Source organism: Mandrillus leucophaeus, unplaced genomic scaffold (assembly GCF_000951045.1).
Source record: "Mandrillus leucophaeus isolate KB7577 unplaced genomic scaffold, Mleu.le_1.0 Scaffold187, whole genome shotgun sequence".
NCBI lineage: Eukaryota > Metazoa > Chordata > Mammalia > Primates > Cercopithecidae > Mandrillus > Mandrillus leucophaeus.
Window position 1 is genome coordinate 1,296,597 of NW_012101887.1, and position 13,169 is coordinate 1,309,765.

The following is a 13,169-nucleotide window of genomic DNA, read 5'->3' on the forward strand; positions in this document are numbered from 1 at the left end:
ACTTATTGTATCACTTACTAATATAATTCACCTGCCATGTAATCAATATACTATTTTAAACTATAGTGTGACCAAGTTGTAAAGAAAGCATTCTCTAGACCTAGAGTGTTTGGCTTAATCCTCGTTCTACTCTTACTAAACTAAGTGATCTTCTACATGAAAATTAATTTCTCCGTGTCTCAGTTTCTTCATTTGTAAAATGCCGCCACCACGATTGTGGAATCCACAACCTCACAGGGTTATTTTGAAAATCAAAGATTAAATCATCCTAGTTCTCAGCAACAACTTAAATGTTTTCTAGATAACTGAATTAAATATTTAACATGTAATACCAAAACTATGGGAATGTATACAAAAATATATGGATCAATACAATACAAACAGATAATGATACCATTCCTGATTGTGTTTAAATCTTTAAAATTCGATAATTTAATTTAAGAGGTACAAGATTAAGAAGTATACAGGCAGTGATGTGGCGTGCACTGACTTCTATGTAAGTGGCAACTGCGCTCACAACTCTCCACTGATTTTCTTTCTATGCAGCCAGACCACTCTGACTCCAGCAGAAGACTAAGATTTTTGCCTCTGAAGAAACTGAACCTGAGGCACAGGAGAGTACAGATTTAGTCAACTGCATCAAAAACAGGATGATCAGGTGAAAGTCTACACTCAAAGGTAGTACTCACCTTGGAAACATGTGTAGCAGGTTTGTACACTCCAGGCAGGAGATTAAGAGATTCTCCTCTAGAGAAACTGAAAAGCCTCAAGGAAAAGACCAATAAACAATGACACTTTGGGCTACCTAAAATAAAGCTGGCTTTAGTATTACCAAGTTATTCCTTAGTGAAACTAACCAAGCCCTAATTATATACAGAGCTTCCAATCAGCTTTTAATGGCCATCTCTTAAAAATGAAAGGAATCCTCAGACATTAAAAAAGGAATTGGAAAACATTTTCTATAAAAGACCAGATAGTAAATACTTTAGGCTTTGTGGTCCATATGCAGTCTCTGTAGCATATTCTTCTGCCTACTTTGTTCACCTAATACTTTAACAATGTGAAAAAGCCATTCTTAGCTCAAGAGCTGTACAAAAACAGGCTGCAACCCAGATACTGCAAGTCATAGTTAGGCAATATCTGTATTAGAGCATCACATCTTATTTAAAAAAAGAAAGAGCTAAAATCAGCAACAGAAAAAAAGTAACTTAAAGAAAAAAAGAGATGATAAAGGCAGCAGAATGAAGTTTAGATATATAACTATATATACAGAAACAGATACACACATTTTTATTTAGGTATTTATAAACATAGGATATGTATATTTCATAAAGCTAGACAAAGATAAATGCATCTTTGAAATAAGAGCAGGATGCTATGAAAAAGGAATGGTTAGGCATCAACAAGAAACAGGACAGGAAAAATAAGAAAAAAAAATTAAAAGTTCCATCAAGCAGAACAAAAAGACAAAATGAAAAGTAAGACAAGGCCAGGCATGGTGGCTCACACCTGTAATCCCAGCACTTTGGGAGGCTAAGGTGGGCAGATCACCTGGGGTTAGGAGTTCAAGACCAGCCTGGCCAACAGGGCAAAATCCTGTCTCTACTGAACATACAAAAATTAGCCGGGCATGGTGGTGGGCGCCTGTAATTCCAGCTAACTCGGGAGGCTGAGGAAGGAGAATTGCTTGAATCCAGGACATGGACGTTGCAGTGAGCCAAGATCGCACCACTGCACGCCAGCCTGGTAACAGAGCAAGATTCCGTCAAAAAAAAAAGAAAGAAAAAAGAAAAAAGCTGATGAGAGGTTAATCCAGAACATACATCTGACTAACAAATGTGAGACAGAGAAAGAAAATGGGAGTGGAGGGACAGAGAGAAGAAATTCTCAAAGACATAATCAAAGAAATTTTCTAAACTTGATGTTTCCAAATTAAAGAGCCTACCAAAAGCTCACCACAAAGAAGTAAAAAAGATCCTCATGAGGTACATCATCATGAACCTTCAGAAACAAGACCAACCAAGAGACAACTGTAAAAGTTTCCTCAGAAGAACAATAAAGCAAAATTAGGTATATGCAAAAGACTAAATATCACCATAAGTAAATTTTTTTTTTTTTTTTTTGAGACGGAGTCTCGCTCTGTCACCCAGGCTAGAGTGCAGTGGCCGGATCTCAGCTCACTGCAAGCTCCGCTTCCCAGGTTTATGCCATTCTCCTGCCTCAGCCTCCCGAGTAGCTGGTACTACAGGCGCCCGCCACCTCGCCCGGCTAGATTTTCGTATTTTTAAAACAGAGACGGGGTTTCACCGTGTTAGGCAGGATGGTCTCGATCTCCTGACCTCGTGATCCACCCGTCTGGGCCTCCCAAAGTGCGGGGATTACAGGCTTGAGCCACCGCGCCCGGCCCACCATAAGTAATTCTTAATAGCATTTTTCAAGGTTGAGGACAATGGAGCAATGCCTTCAAAATTATGAAGAAAAATACGGATAACCTAGAATTCTATAACCAACCAAATGCCAACAACAGAATGAGTATAAAATTAACTTTCAAAACTGCAAAGTCTAAAAATAGCTACCTACCCCACATGCATGCTTTAGCAGAAAGCGCCACCAAAACATTTCAACAAATCAAGAAATAAAAACACTAAATTGTAATAGGAAAGAAAAGTCAAGGACAGGTAGTACAATTTCCTCAGGAGGTTTACCTTCAAGCTGAAGATAAGCTTCCAAATGATAAACAGGTTCAATTTTTAGGTCTAAAATGGCAAATTTCTCTCAGATTTAGAATAACAACTTAAATAACATATACTTATAAAAGTACTATTATGGGCCGGGTCCAGTGGCTCACACCTGTAATCCTAGCACCTTGGGAGGTCGAGGTGAGCAAATTGCCTGAGCTCAGGAATTCATGACCAGCCTGGGCAATGTGGTGAAACACCATCTCTACTAAAAATACAAAAAATTAGCCAGGTGTGGTGGCCTACAGTCCCAGCTACCCAGGAGGCTGAGGCACGAGACTCACTTGAACCCATGAGGCTGAGGCTGCAATAAGCCAAGATCACGACTTCACTCCAGCCTGGGCGACGGAGCGAGACTATCTCAAAAAAAAAAGAAAAGTACCATTATGTTTCAACTTAGTTTATAAACTGCTTTAAAGGCCCAATTCTCAAATTAAGAAAACACTGTCTATACGCTAACATCCCGAGATTGTTCAAAGATATTTTATCAATGCTCTTTTGAGAAGAAAAGAAATAGACCCATATTCCAAGAAATATTTTGTTGCTAATACACAAATATGATAAATAGTATCCTAAAGAATAAACACAGAGATTTCTCAAAAAACTTTCACAAATTTATGATTATCTCTTTAAAACAGAACATATTTCCACTCAATTAAGTGATTTTTATGCAAACTGAGTTTTTCTGTTCTGTGAAAAAAGATTCTATTGTTTTTCTGACCATTGCTACTAAATAAAATCCCTAATTTTTTTTCTATTCAAATAATTAAATCTTCCACGTTTGTTTTTCCATAAGAAAAGGCAACTAAAATACTCAAAATACATTATACTTCACATTCTACATTGCAAAGAAACCTACAAACTATACCAAGAACTTATTACACATATACACTGAAAACTAAGTACATTAATCCTAATGACCTATTAAGTAAAAGTCTTAAAAATAATATGATTGTATCTTCCAATGTTAAAAAAATTTTTTTAACAAAAATAATTTTAAACTAAAACATTTTTCATACTTTCTTAGATATGCAAGTTCCATTACTTTAATTATAGAGAAAAAGAACCTAAAATTCCCTTAGATATATGCAAAAAAGTATCGTGCATGTTTAAAACGCCATTCCACAAAAAAAGCTTAGAGCCAGCCTCAACCTAACCAGACTGTAAAGAGAAATAATAGCCAAAAATTTCTAAAAGCATAATATACAACGTTTATTTAAAATACAAAAGAAAACTATCTTTTAGTTTCAGAAAAATTTTTATTTTCAGAACAAAATTTTAGTTTCAGAAAAAAAATCACTTTCCAGCTAAAACAGCAAAGTCAGACTCAATTATAAATTAATAAACAGAAATAACGTCCTATTACCCCAAATCCCTATTTAATTCTAGTTTTTTGTCTTGAAATCTGAGTAATACGATAGCATTAATGTCACGAAAAAATCTCCATGTTCATACAACAAACAGGCTTTGATATAACATGCCATATACAAGTTTTCGACATAAAACAAGTACCTTGGCTCGGATTCAATAACTCTGAGTCTCATTCTTTTTCTCACTAGAACTGAAATCTTACACAGTTTACTTCAGGATTAAATGTTTTCTTTTTCCTTATTAATCTAAAGCAGAACACTTTTGTAAATAAAAGAATACAGTAACTTAGAGCCTTTGAAGGAATTTGGAAATGGTGACTAAGTTGTACTAGTTTGTTGTAGTTGTCTATTTCCCACAGCAAATAAATGCAACATTTGTAGACCTTTAATATACAAATCTACATACAGAACTGAATATTAAACCAGAAAACTTTAGAATTTATTTTAACTTAAACTAGTCACAGTTTTTAGCTTTGCATAAAATTTGTATGCCTGGCAACGAAAGAAAATTAAAATTTTAACGTAGCCATGAAAACATACATAATAGGGTTTTGTACCTTAAACCTCCACATTGTAAAATACAAGCACTGTGGAAATGTGACTAATGATCAAGGCCTTTAACCAAATATAATAGGACTACTGAGAAGCTTTATCACTCTTTGTAGAATAGCTTTCTTCTCACTCAAATTCACATAATTGACTCAGTATTACTCTCTGTGCTACAGCTTATTTCTAAGAAAGGTTCTTGGGGAAAAAAAATCTATACATTATAGAATATTTTCATTCTTTAAAGTTTTACTTCCACCGAAGGACCTCGGGCTTTGCAAGCCACATTTTTACCTTTTTACTTTTCATTTTTTCATAAGTGAAAACGATATGGTTCATATCCATAAAATCAGTACACATTTCTACAGTGACTCTAAGACTTCATGGGCTATCATACAGGAAAGACACTTACTAGAAATACTCCATCCTCACTGCAAGGGTTTCTTTACCTTTTTCCTTCCCCATAACACGTAAGTTGGCATAAATGGAAGGGGAACACACAGACTTGGTCAGAGAAAATGGTTAGAATTACAAATGAGAAAGAAAGTAGAGTAGAGCTGAGAATTAGTTTGGCTTTAGGAGTGAGATTCAAAGCAGCTCTGATGGCTGAGATGCCTGAACACCTCAGGTGAAGCAGAAAGCAGAGGTGATGACAAGAGAAGACTCAGTTCTAGGTTTCAGGGTTCAAGGTTTTAGTGTCAAATTTTAAAAAGTCATTCCTGTGCTTTTAGAACTTTTAAGATTCTGTAGAAAGCATAATTTGCTGTCCTATGTATGTCACATATAAGTGATGGGGGAAAGAAAAAAAAATCATGGAAATTAAATAATTTTCTTCCTTAAAGTGAACTGATTTTTAAAGTTTTATGTGTCTAATTTGGGGACCATTTTAATTTTGAGGACCATTTAATTTAGGGACCATTTTAACAAAGAACATTTCATCAGTAACAACTGCAGAGAATTTCTGAATTAACTGAAGTATGTATGACTATGGAATTAAGCAAAGCTATTGTCCTATGTAATCAATGGAGACATGTGTTTGACTAATAAGTAGGCACATACAATAAGAAAACAAAGAGAAGCCAGACAGGGGTTACTTCAGCTATATTCCAGCCTATCTAAAGATAAAGGATAGGCTGTAAACTTAATTCTTTCTGGCGTTAATCTAGATATCTGGAATTTAATTCTGGCCTCCTATATGCCTTTAAAGGTGGTAGGTAACTTCATCACATGCTACAGGTTTGAACAACAACAAAAAAATCACATACCCAAGCATACACACAATTTTACTGCCTCCTTCCCCACCCTCTTTGTGGAGTATCAAAGCTGGCAGAAAGTAGCTTGGCCTGTAAGCTCTTCAGCACTTTCTGTCCTCTCTGGGATAGGGAGACAGCCAGCTACACGATTCCTGCAGAGATGTTACTGTTTGATGCCTTTCACAAACGCATTACTTAAAACGAAGCAAAGTCAGTTCCAGTGCTAAAGGCTGTGTGGGACCTTTGCTCCCGCATTATTAGGCGTTAGAGAGTAAACTGAAACATAAAATTTACTCACATAAACAATATGAATAGCTATCAAAAAGCATATTTTTCTAACTTATCTGGTAGGTATGTATCAAGGGCTCAATCACATTAAAATAAAACTGCAAATCAAGTATATGTGTTCCCACATAGGTGTTAGCCATGAAGAAAGTGAAGAAAAGAATATTCAATAATAAGCAATACTGGCAGGGAACAGAGACTCATACCTGTAATCCCAGTGTTTTGGGAGGCTGAGGCAGGAGGATGGCTTGAGGTCAGGAGTTTAAGACTAGCCTGGACAACATAGTGAGATCCCATCTCTATAAAAATCAAAAATTAGCTGGGTGCAACTGTAGTCCTAGCTACTCTGGAGGCTGAGGCAGGAGGATTACTTGAGCCCAGGAGCTCAAGGATACGGTGAGTTAGGACTGTGCAACTGCACCACAGCTTGGGCGATAGAGTGAGACCTTGTCTCTGGGGGAAAAAAAAGAAAGGGCAGTATTTTGGAGAACATGAGAACTCACTGAAGTATAAAAAAAGTAACATGACATATAATCAGCTCGTGTTAATTATCATGGGAAAATATTTTTCATGTGTTTTATATGACTTGATGTCTAGGGATAGGTCTTTATTCTGATTGTTATTTTCACGTATTTAATACCACAGAATTAAACAGGAATATTTTATGAGCTTGAATTTAAAAACTGCTCTTAGAGTTACTGTAACACTGGATATCTAAGGATGTTTCTCAACTGACACACATGATTAGTATTTCTACCCAGTATACTACATACTTTGTGGATATTGACTCTTAAGACTTTTTTCTGGCTCTCCTAGTCTAAATTATACCTAAATCAATCCAAAAGAGACAACGGAAGGGTAGTATGCTGGTGATGAACTGTCAAATTATGTCACATATTTTAAATGGTATCCACTTAACAAGTTTAAAAGATGGTGCTACAGTCTCTGGTTAAATATTAAGACATAAGACATGCATTTCCTCTGCTCATTGTCACAATCTAACTCAGCAAGGCACATAAAAAAGTCAAAAACCTCAAGAATAGAGAATAGAAAAAGAGACAAAAATTAGTAAGTAAGTAAATAAATAAGAAATCAACAAAATTTTGGAAGATGTTAAGTGGATAGAGAAAAGCAATTAGGTTTCAGCTTTCTCTGCTATACTTGATCTGCAAGGGGAGGAACTCAGTAAGAAGAAAGCCAATTCGTTCATCAGAAACCTGGGAAAAGTACTGGAGATACGAGGTACCTTCAAACACAGGGTTGATGAATGGATAAAACAGGAAGATTAAAAGTCTGTACTGCAGTTATTAAGACTTCCCAGACCTAGCCAGTTGTGATGGCACGTGCCTGTACTCTCAGTTACTCGGAGGGCTGGGGTGGGAGAAACATTTGAGCTCAGGAGTTAGAGGCTGCAGTGAACTATGATCACACCACTGCACTACAGCCTGGGCAACAGAGCAAGACCATGTCTCTAAAAAAAAAAAAGTCTTTAAGACAGATTAAGCAAATCAGTTACTTTTTGTCTCTTCCTAAATCCCACCAAAATGATAGTAAAGGAATCTGGTTTTAAGAAACATGAATAAAGTAAGAGAAAAAGCAAAAAAATTGTGGAAGCTAGAAAGCAGGCTCAACAGAATGAAGAAGTTCAATCGGACAGCCAAGAAGAAATCTGCCTTTTTACTGCAAAACTTCACAAAAGGATAAGGAAATTGGTTAGATGACAAATAATTCTCTACACTAGGGTGAAAGTGCTGGTTACTGAATGTGTGTGTGGTGGTGGCGGCAGCGGCAAGGGGAGGGGGGGCGGTAATAATAGGAGGTATTAAAAATAAGTACTAATGAAATCAGTACTTTTTAAAAGTAACCAGTTCAATCTGCCCACATCTGAAGCAAGTATGGAGATTTATGCTTTCGAGAGGGTAAAAAGATCATCTCTGGCCTATCCAGATGATTCAGCAACTTACCTCACCATGTGCTCAGAGCTTCCATTCAGTTTTTTAGTGTCTCACACTTAATTACAGACAGGCAAACATCAGTCACTAGAGCTCTCTAAGAGCCTTCAACGTGAAAGACAGCAACCAAACAAAAGCAACTCAGAGTAAAAAGATACTAGGCAGACAAAAGAAAAAAAACCTTAACAAAATCTATCATTAATATCTTAAACAGACACGGGAAGATAATGTAACCATAAAACGAGCAGAATTCCATCAAAGGGGTAGTGGAACAGAAGAAAAAGAGGTTGTGAAAATTAAAAATTATAGCAGAAACTCAAAATAATAAACTCAATAAAAAGTTAAGAAAGTTAAGAACATGTCCCAGAAAAACAAATAATATAAAAATATAAACATAAACATATACATGCAAGAAAGAGGATAACACTCTTGGGAAACCAGTGTAGGAGATCGAATATCTGAATAATAAGCATTCCAGAAAGAGAGAAAATAGAGAAGAGAAAAATCACCAATAAAATAATTCAGATGAGATTGGGTGTGTCCAGGGTGGTATGGCTGTAGATACGAATAAAATAACTCAAAACAATTTTCTAGAACTCAAGAACATGAGTTCATAGACTGGTAAAGTCCCAACAGGGGATGAAAACAGACCCTAAATATGGCACATCATCATAAAATTTTAGCACACCAGGTGGCTAGCTAAAAAAAGATGGTAATGATAACACAAAGAAAAAAACAGAACTTATAAAAAAATCAGATTCCTGGGCGCAATAGATCACACCTGTAATCTCAGCACTCTGGAAGGCCAAGGCAGGAGAAGTCTTGAGGCCAGGAGTTAACACCAGCTTGGGCAAGCTGGGGAGACCCTGTCTCTACAAAAAATAAACAGAGAATGTGATTGCACCACTGTACTCCAGCCTAGGCAACACAGTGAGACCCTGTCTCAAAAGAAAAAGAAAATAAATGAGAAATTGGATTGGCAGCTCAGTTCTTAAGAGTAAGAATGGAACTTCAAAGACAAAAACATAATGCCTTCAAAATTATCAAGGGAATAATTTTCAGCACGGAATTACATTCTCAGCCAAAGGAAAAATTAATTTTTAGGGAAAACGTAAAATATTTTCAAAACAGCAAGGTCACAAAAAATGTAGTTCCCATGCAACCTTTTTGAAGATGATACTGAAGAATATGCTCCACCAAAATCAGAAAGTAAACCAAGTAGGAGGTAGACATAGAATATCTTTAAAAAGAGCTCCAATTTGAGGGAGATGCAAAGAGAATCTCTAAGAAGATGATAATGAGTGATACCAGGGGAATAGGTGCATATCAGGTGGGAAGGTCAACCAATCTAGACTGGGGCTTATCTGAGGGCTCCAGGAGGAACTCTATTCAAGATGAAATTGACATATTACTTGATACTTCTGAATACATTAAGGCAACTAACTATTCATCTGTGAGTGGTGTTTACATGATCACGGCATAAACACTGAATACTGTTCTAAAAATATGACATTACTATATGTGGAAGATGAATAGAAAATGATCAGCGGTTAACTGGCAGCCCAAAGATATGTGCTTAATCCTTATTTCCAAAGTGAAATGGCAACAGTTAAGCTTAAAACTAAAATCAAGGAACAGCCTTGGAAGTACATGGAAATATAAAAGTAAGCATCAAACAGAGAAGAGCTAGAAGTAGTTGCCGCTGGAGAGACGGAAATAAAGAAAAGAGCAGGGAACATACTTAATTTTAATAAAAATAAGAAAGCAGAAATAGTAGTAAAAGACATGAGTTTTCAGATTTAAAGGGTAAATCTAGAACTTAGCACTATCAATGATAAAACGTCAGAAACCAGAAGAATAAAAAGAAAAAGCTTCCAGAGGGTGTATGTACTAGGGGAAGGATAGGTATATATGAAAAACCAAAGGACATCCAATTTCCCAAGAGACTTCAAGATTCTCAAGCAAACCTATTTCTTTCTTAGAATTTTCTACTGAGCCAATCTATCAATCAAGTATGAGGGGAAAAATAAAGATAATTCCAGGAAAGCAAGATTTAAAAATAAAAATTTAGCACCCTTTCTAAGGACACCATAGGAGAATGTGCTTTGCGAAAAAAAAAAAAAAAAAAAAAGAATAAACCAAGGAAGAGGAAATCATGAGATCCAGAAAGGGGTAGAGGGAATTTTTGGAAGACAGTGAAGAAAGTCACAGGATATTAGTTATACTGAAGTTTAGAAAACTGAGGGCTCCAGGAGGATATTTCTATGAGAAAAAAAAAAAAAACCAGAAATGAAGTATCTGAACTACTGAGGTTCTACCAATTCTGTGGAAGAGTTTATAGTTTCCACAATTACAAAAATAAAAAATTATTTATAGTAGTAATAACACACTATAATGTCCAGCTGTAAATAATATTTTCATAGGCATAACATGGTAAAACTGACTATAAATTTAACAAAATGTTATCTCTAACTATTTTGGGAGAATGAAAGAAGGGAAGAAAAGAGAAGAGGGAGAAAGGTGCAGTAATATATAAATAGTACCATTATCACATAATATTTAAACACAAGGAAGGAATTCCTAAAATAAATGCCTAAAAGGGGTGAACGTGGCTGTCTCTGTGACATTAGACTTGGATAAAAAGGAAAAGCAGGGCACTGGCATTTTTCTTACATTTAGCTTTTTAAATTATTTAACTCTATTACTTTGAAAATATTTTCAATTACATAAAAAAGATTTCAATAAAGAAAAGTTATCTAATAACATAAAATCTTTCTCAAATCAGAGATGAGACCTAATGGTGTTATCTGCAAAATAAATTAATATTAATGATGTTTTGAAGGATACATTGCAAAAGACAAAACAAGTAGGCACCACACTAAGCTGATATTCATTTCCTGTGTAGGCTTCATAAAATTGTAGTAGACTTCAGTTACTAGATACACAACTGTAGCAGCCACTGTGAAATCCACCAGCCACTGGTATTCTGGAAAGTAATGCAATGCTGGGGGAAAAAAAAAAAGTTTCACTTAAATTTTCATAAATAACTTATGAGGACTTATTTATAATTAAAATATGCTAGACTTTATTTGTTCATTTGCAATGTAAGATTTACAAATATATGAATATATGAATATATGAAATATATGAATCTAAAAATGAGGATGTTAGCATCCAAAACTAAATTTTAATACCTCACAAATTAAAACAAACCTTAAAAGATTACCAAAGTTATTTAAGTTGTTGGTAAAGTATGATTGCAAATTTATTGGTATTAACTGATTAGCTATTTTTTACAGAAATTATAAGTGTTTTATTTTAAATACCTTCACTTCAGAAAACAACTTAGTCTGGAACACAACAATTTAGTTATACTGTTCACTTCTGTGAAGTAAGAGTTAAACTTTATGTTACAATTATTGGCTGTACTAATTGTAAACTAGTAATTCTATGAAATACTACAGATTAAAATAATAAACAAGGCCGGACGCGGTGGCTTACGCCGGTAATGCCAGCACTTTGGGAGGCCAACGCAGGTGGATCACCTGAGGTCAGGAGTTCGAAACTAGCCTGGCCAACACGGCAAAGCCCCGTTTTTACTAAAAATACAAAAATTAGCTGGGCGTTGTGGCAGGCACCTGTAGTCCCAGCTACTTGGGAGGCCGAGGTAGAAGAGCTTGAACCTGGGAGGCGGAGGTTGCAGTGAGCTGAGTTCACGCCACGGCACTCCAACCTGAATGACAGAGCAAGACTCTGTCTCAAGAAAAATAATGAACTAAATATAACTCTTATACCCTGTTTTGTTCTGCAAGAAAAGTTTATAAAATGTCTGTTAATTTTCCATAAAACCATACCCTTTCAACAAACTATTCCATTCTTAAGAGTTTACATTGAAATTAACATTCTTTGAAAGTAAATATAATTCCATCACCCTTTGCATCTCAGTTGGCATAGGTATTCTGGTTTACTTCTACCAGAGTGTAGTCCAAAACATCAACATCATTTTTTAGAAGGCCTCCTAAAAATGTGGAAGTAAATCACGTATATAACCATCAATTCAGATGTTCTTACGGCACATAATAAAATGATCTGCATTGCTTTGGATAGTTTTTAGTGATAAAATATAATACAATTACACTTGAAAATACAACATTCTTATAGAAAAAGTATTTTGAAAATATCACATACAGTAAGACCTATTAAAAGTAGTATCAAAACTAACCAAATTTTATACCATTTCTGTAAGATGAACATAACATTTTAATAATCCAAAATGCTTTTATGATTTTTAAATTTGCATCAAGTTATTGTAACACTCTTAATCTACTTCAATGTACTTTAACTTTTAGGTTAACTGCTTTAGGTTTTCTGAGAGTGCAGCGGTGTGATCATAGCTCACTGCAGCTTCAGCTTCTGGGGCTCAAACAATCTTCCCACCTCAGCTTTCCTAGTAGCTGAGACTACAGATGCACACCATCAAACTTGGCTAATTTTTAAATTTTTTGTACAGACATGGTTTCACTATATTGCCCAGGCTGTTCTCAAACTCTTGGGCTCAAGCCATCCTCCCACCTTGGCCTCCAAAAAGGTGGGATTACAGGTATGAACCACAGCCCTGCTTTAGGTCTTCTATTGTGATTTTACCTACAGCTTCTGAACATAAGCCTGAAAGATCCTGATGCAGTTACAGGATGCTTACCCTCAATCCCTTCCTCCTGCTAAGAAAAAAAAAAAAAAAAAATCACCCATACTGAGCTTTCTATCTGGAAGGAGGTCGGGAAGTGGATGGAAAGGACAGACCAAAATCCATTTAAAGTTTTCAGTTTTATTATCAATAATTTAAATAAGCATTCTAATTCTCCAAACCTACCCATACTCATAGGGACTTCCTCCATGGAACTCACTCATAGCAAACAGTGAAGTGACATTCAAAAGTTCTAATGTTCTTTAAGAGGTTCTTATAATACATAGTTAATACAAATTAAGATAGACTTTTATGATAATTATTGGGACATCAATAATATA

The 13,169-nt window shown here is 35.5% G+C and overlaps 1 protein-coding gene across 1 annotated transcript in view; it reads right to left on the bottom strand.

The window, feature by feature from the left end:
• Positions 1–13,169, bottom strand: part of TMEM161B (transmembrane protein 161B) — a 74,944-nt gene that overhangs the window by 14,659 nt on the left and 47,116 nt on the right. Inside the window, exon 6 of the mRNA XM_011978004.1 lies at positions 10,992–11,148. Within this exon, the coding sequence (XP_011833394.1) occupies positions 10,992–11,148 (157 nt within the window). The remainder of the gene's footprint in view (positions 1–10,991; positions 11,149–13,169) is intronic.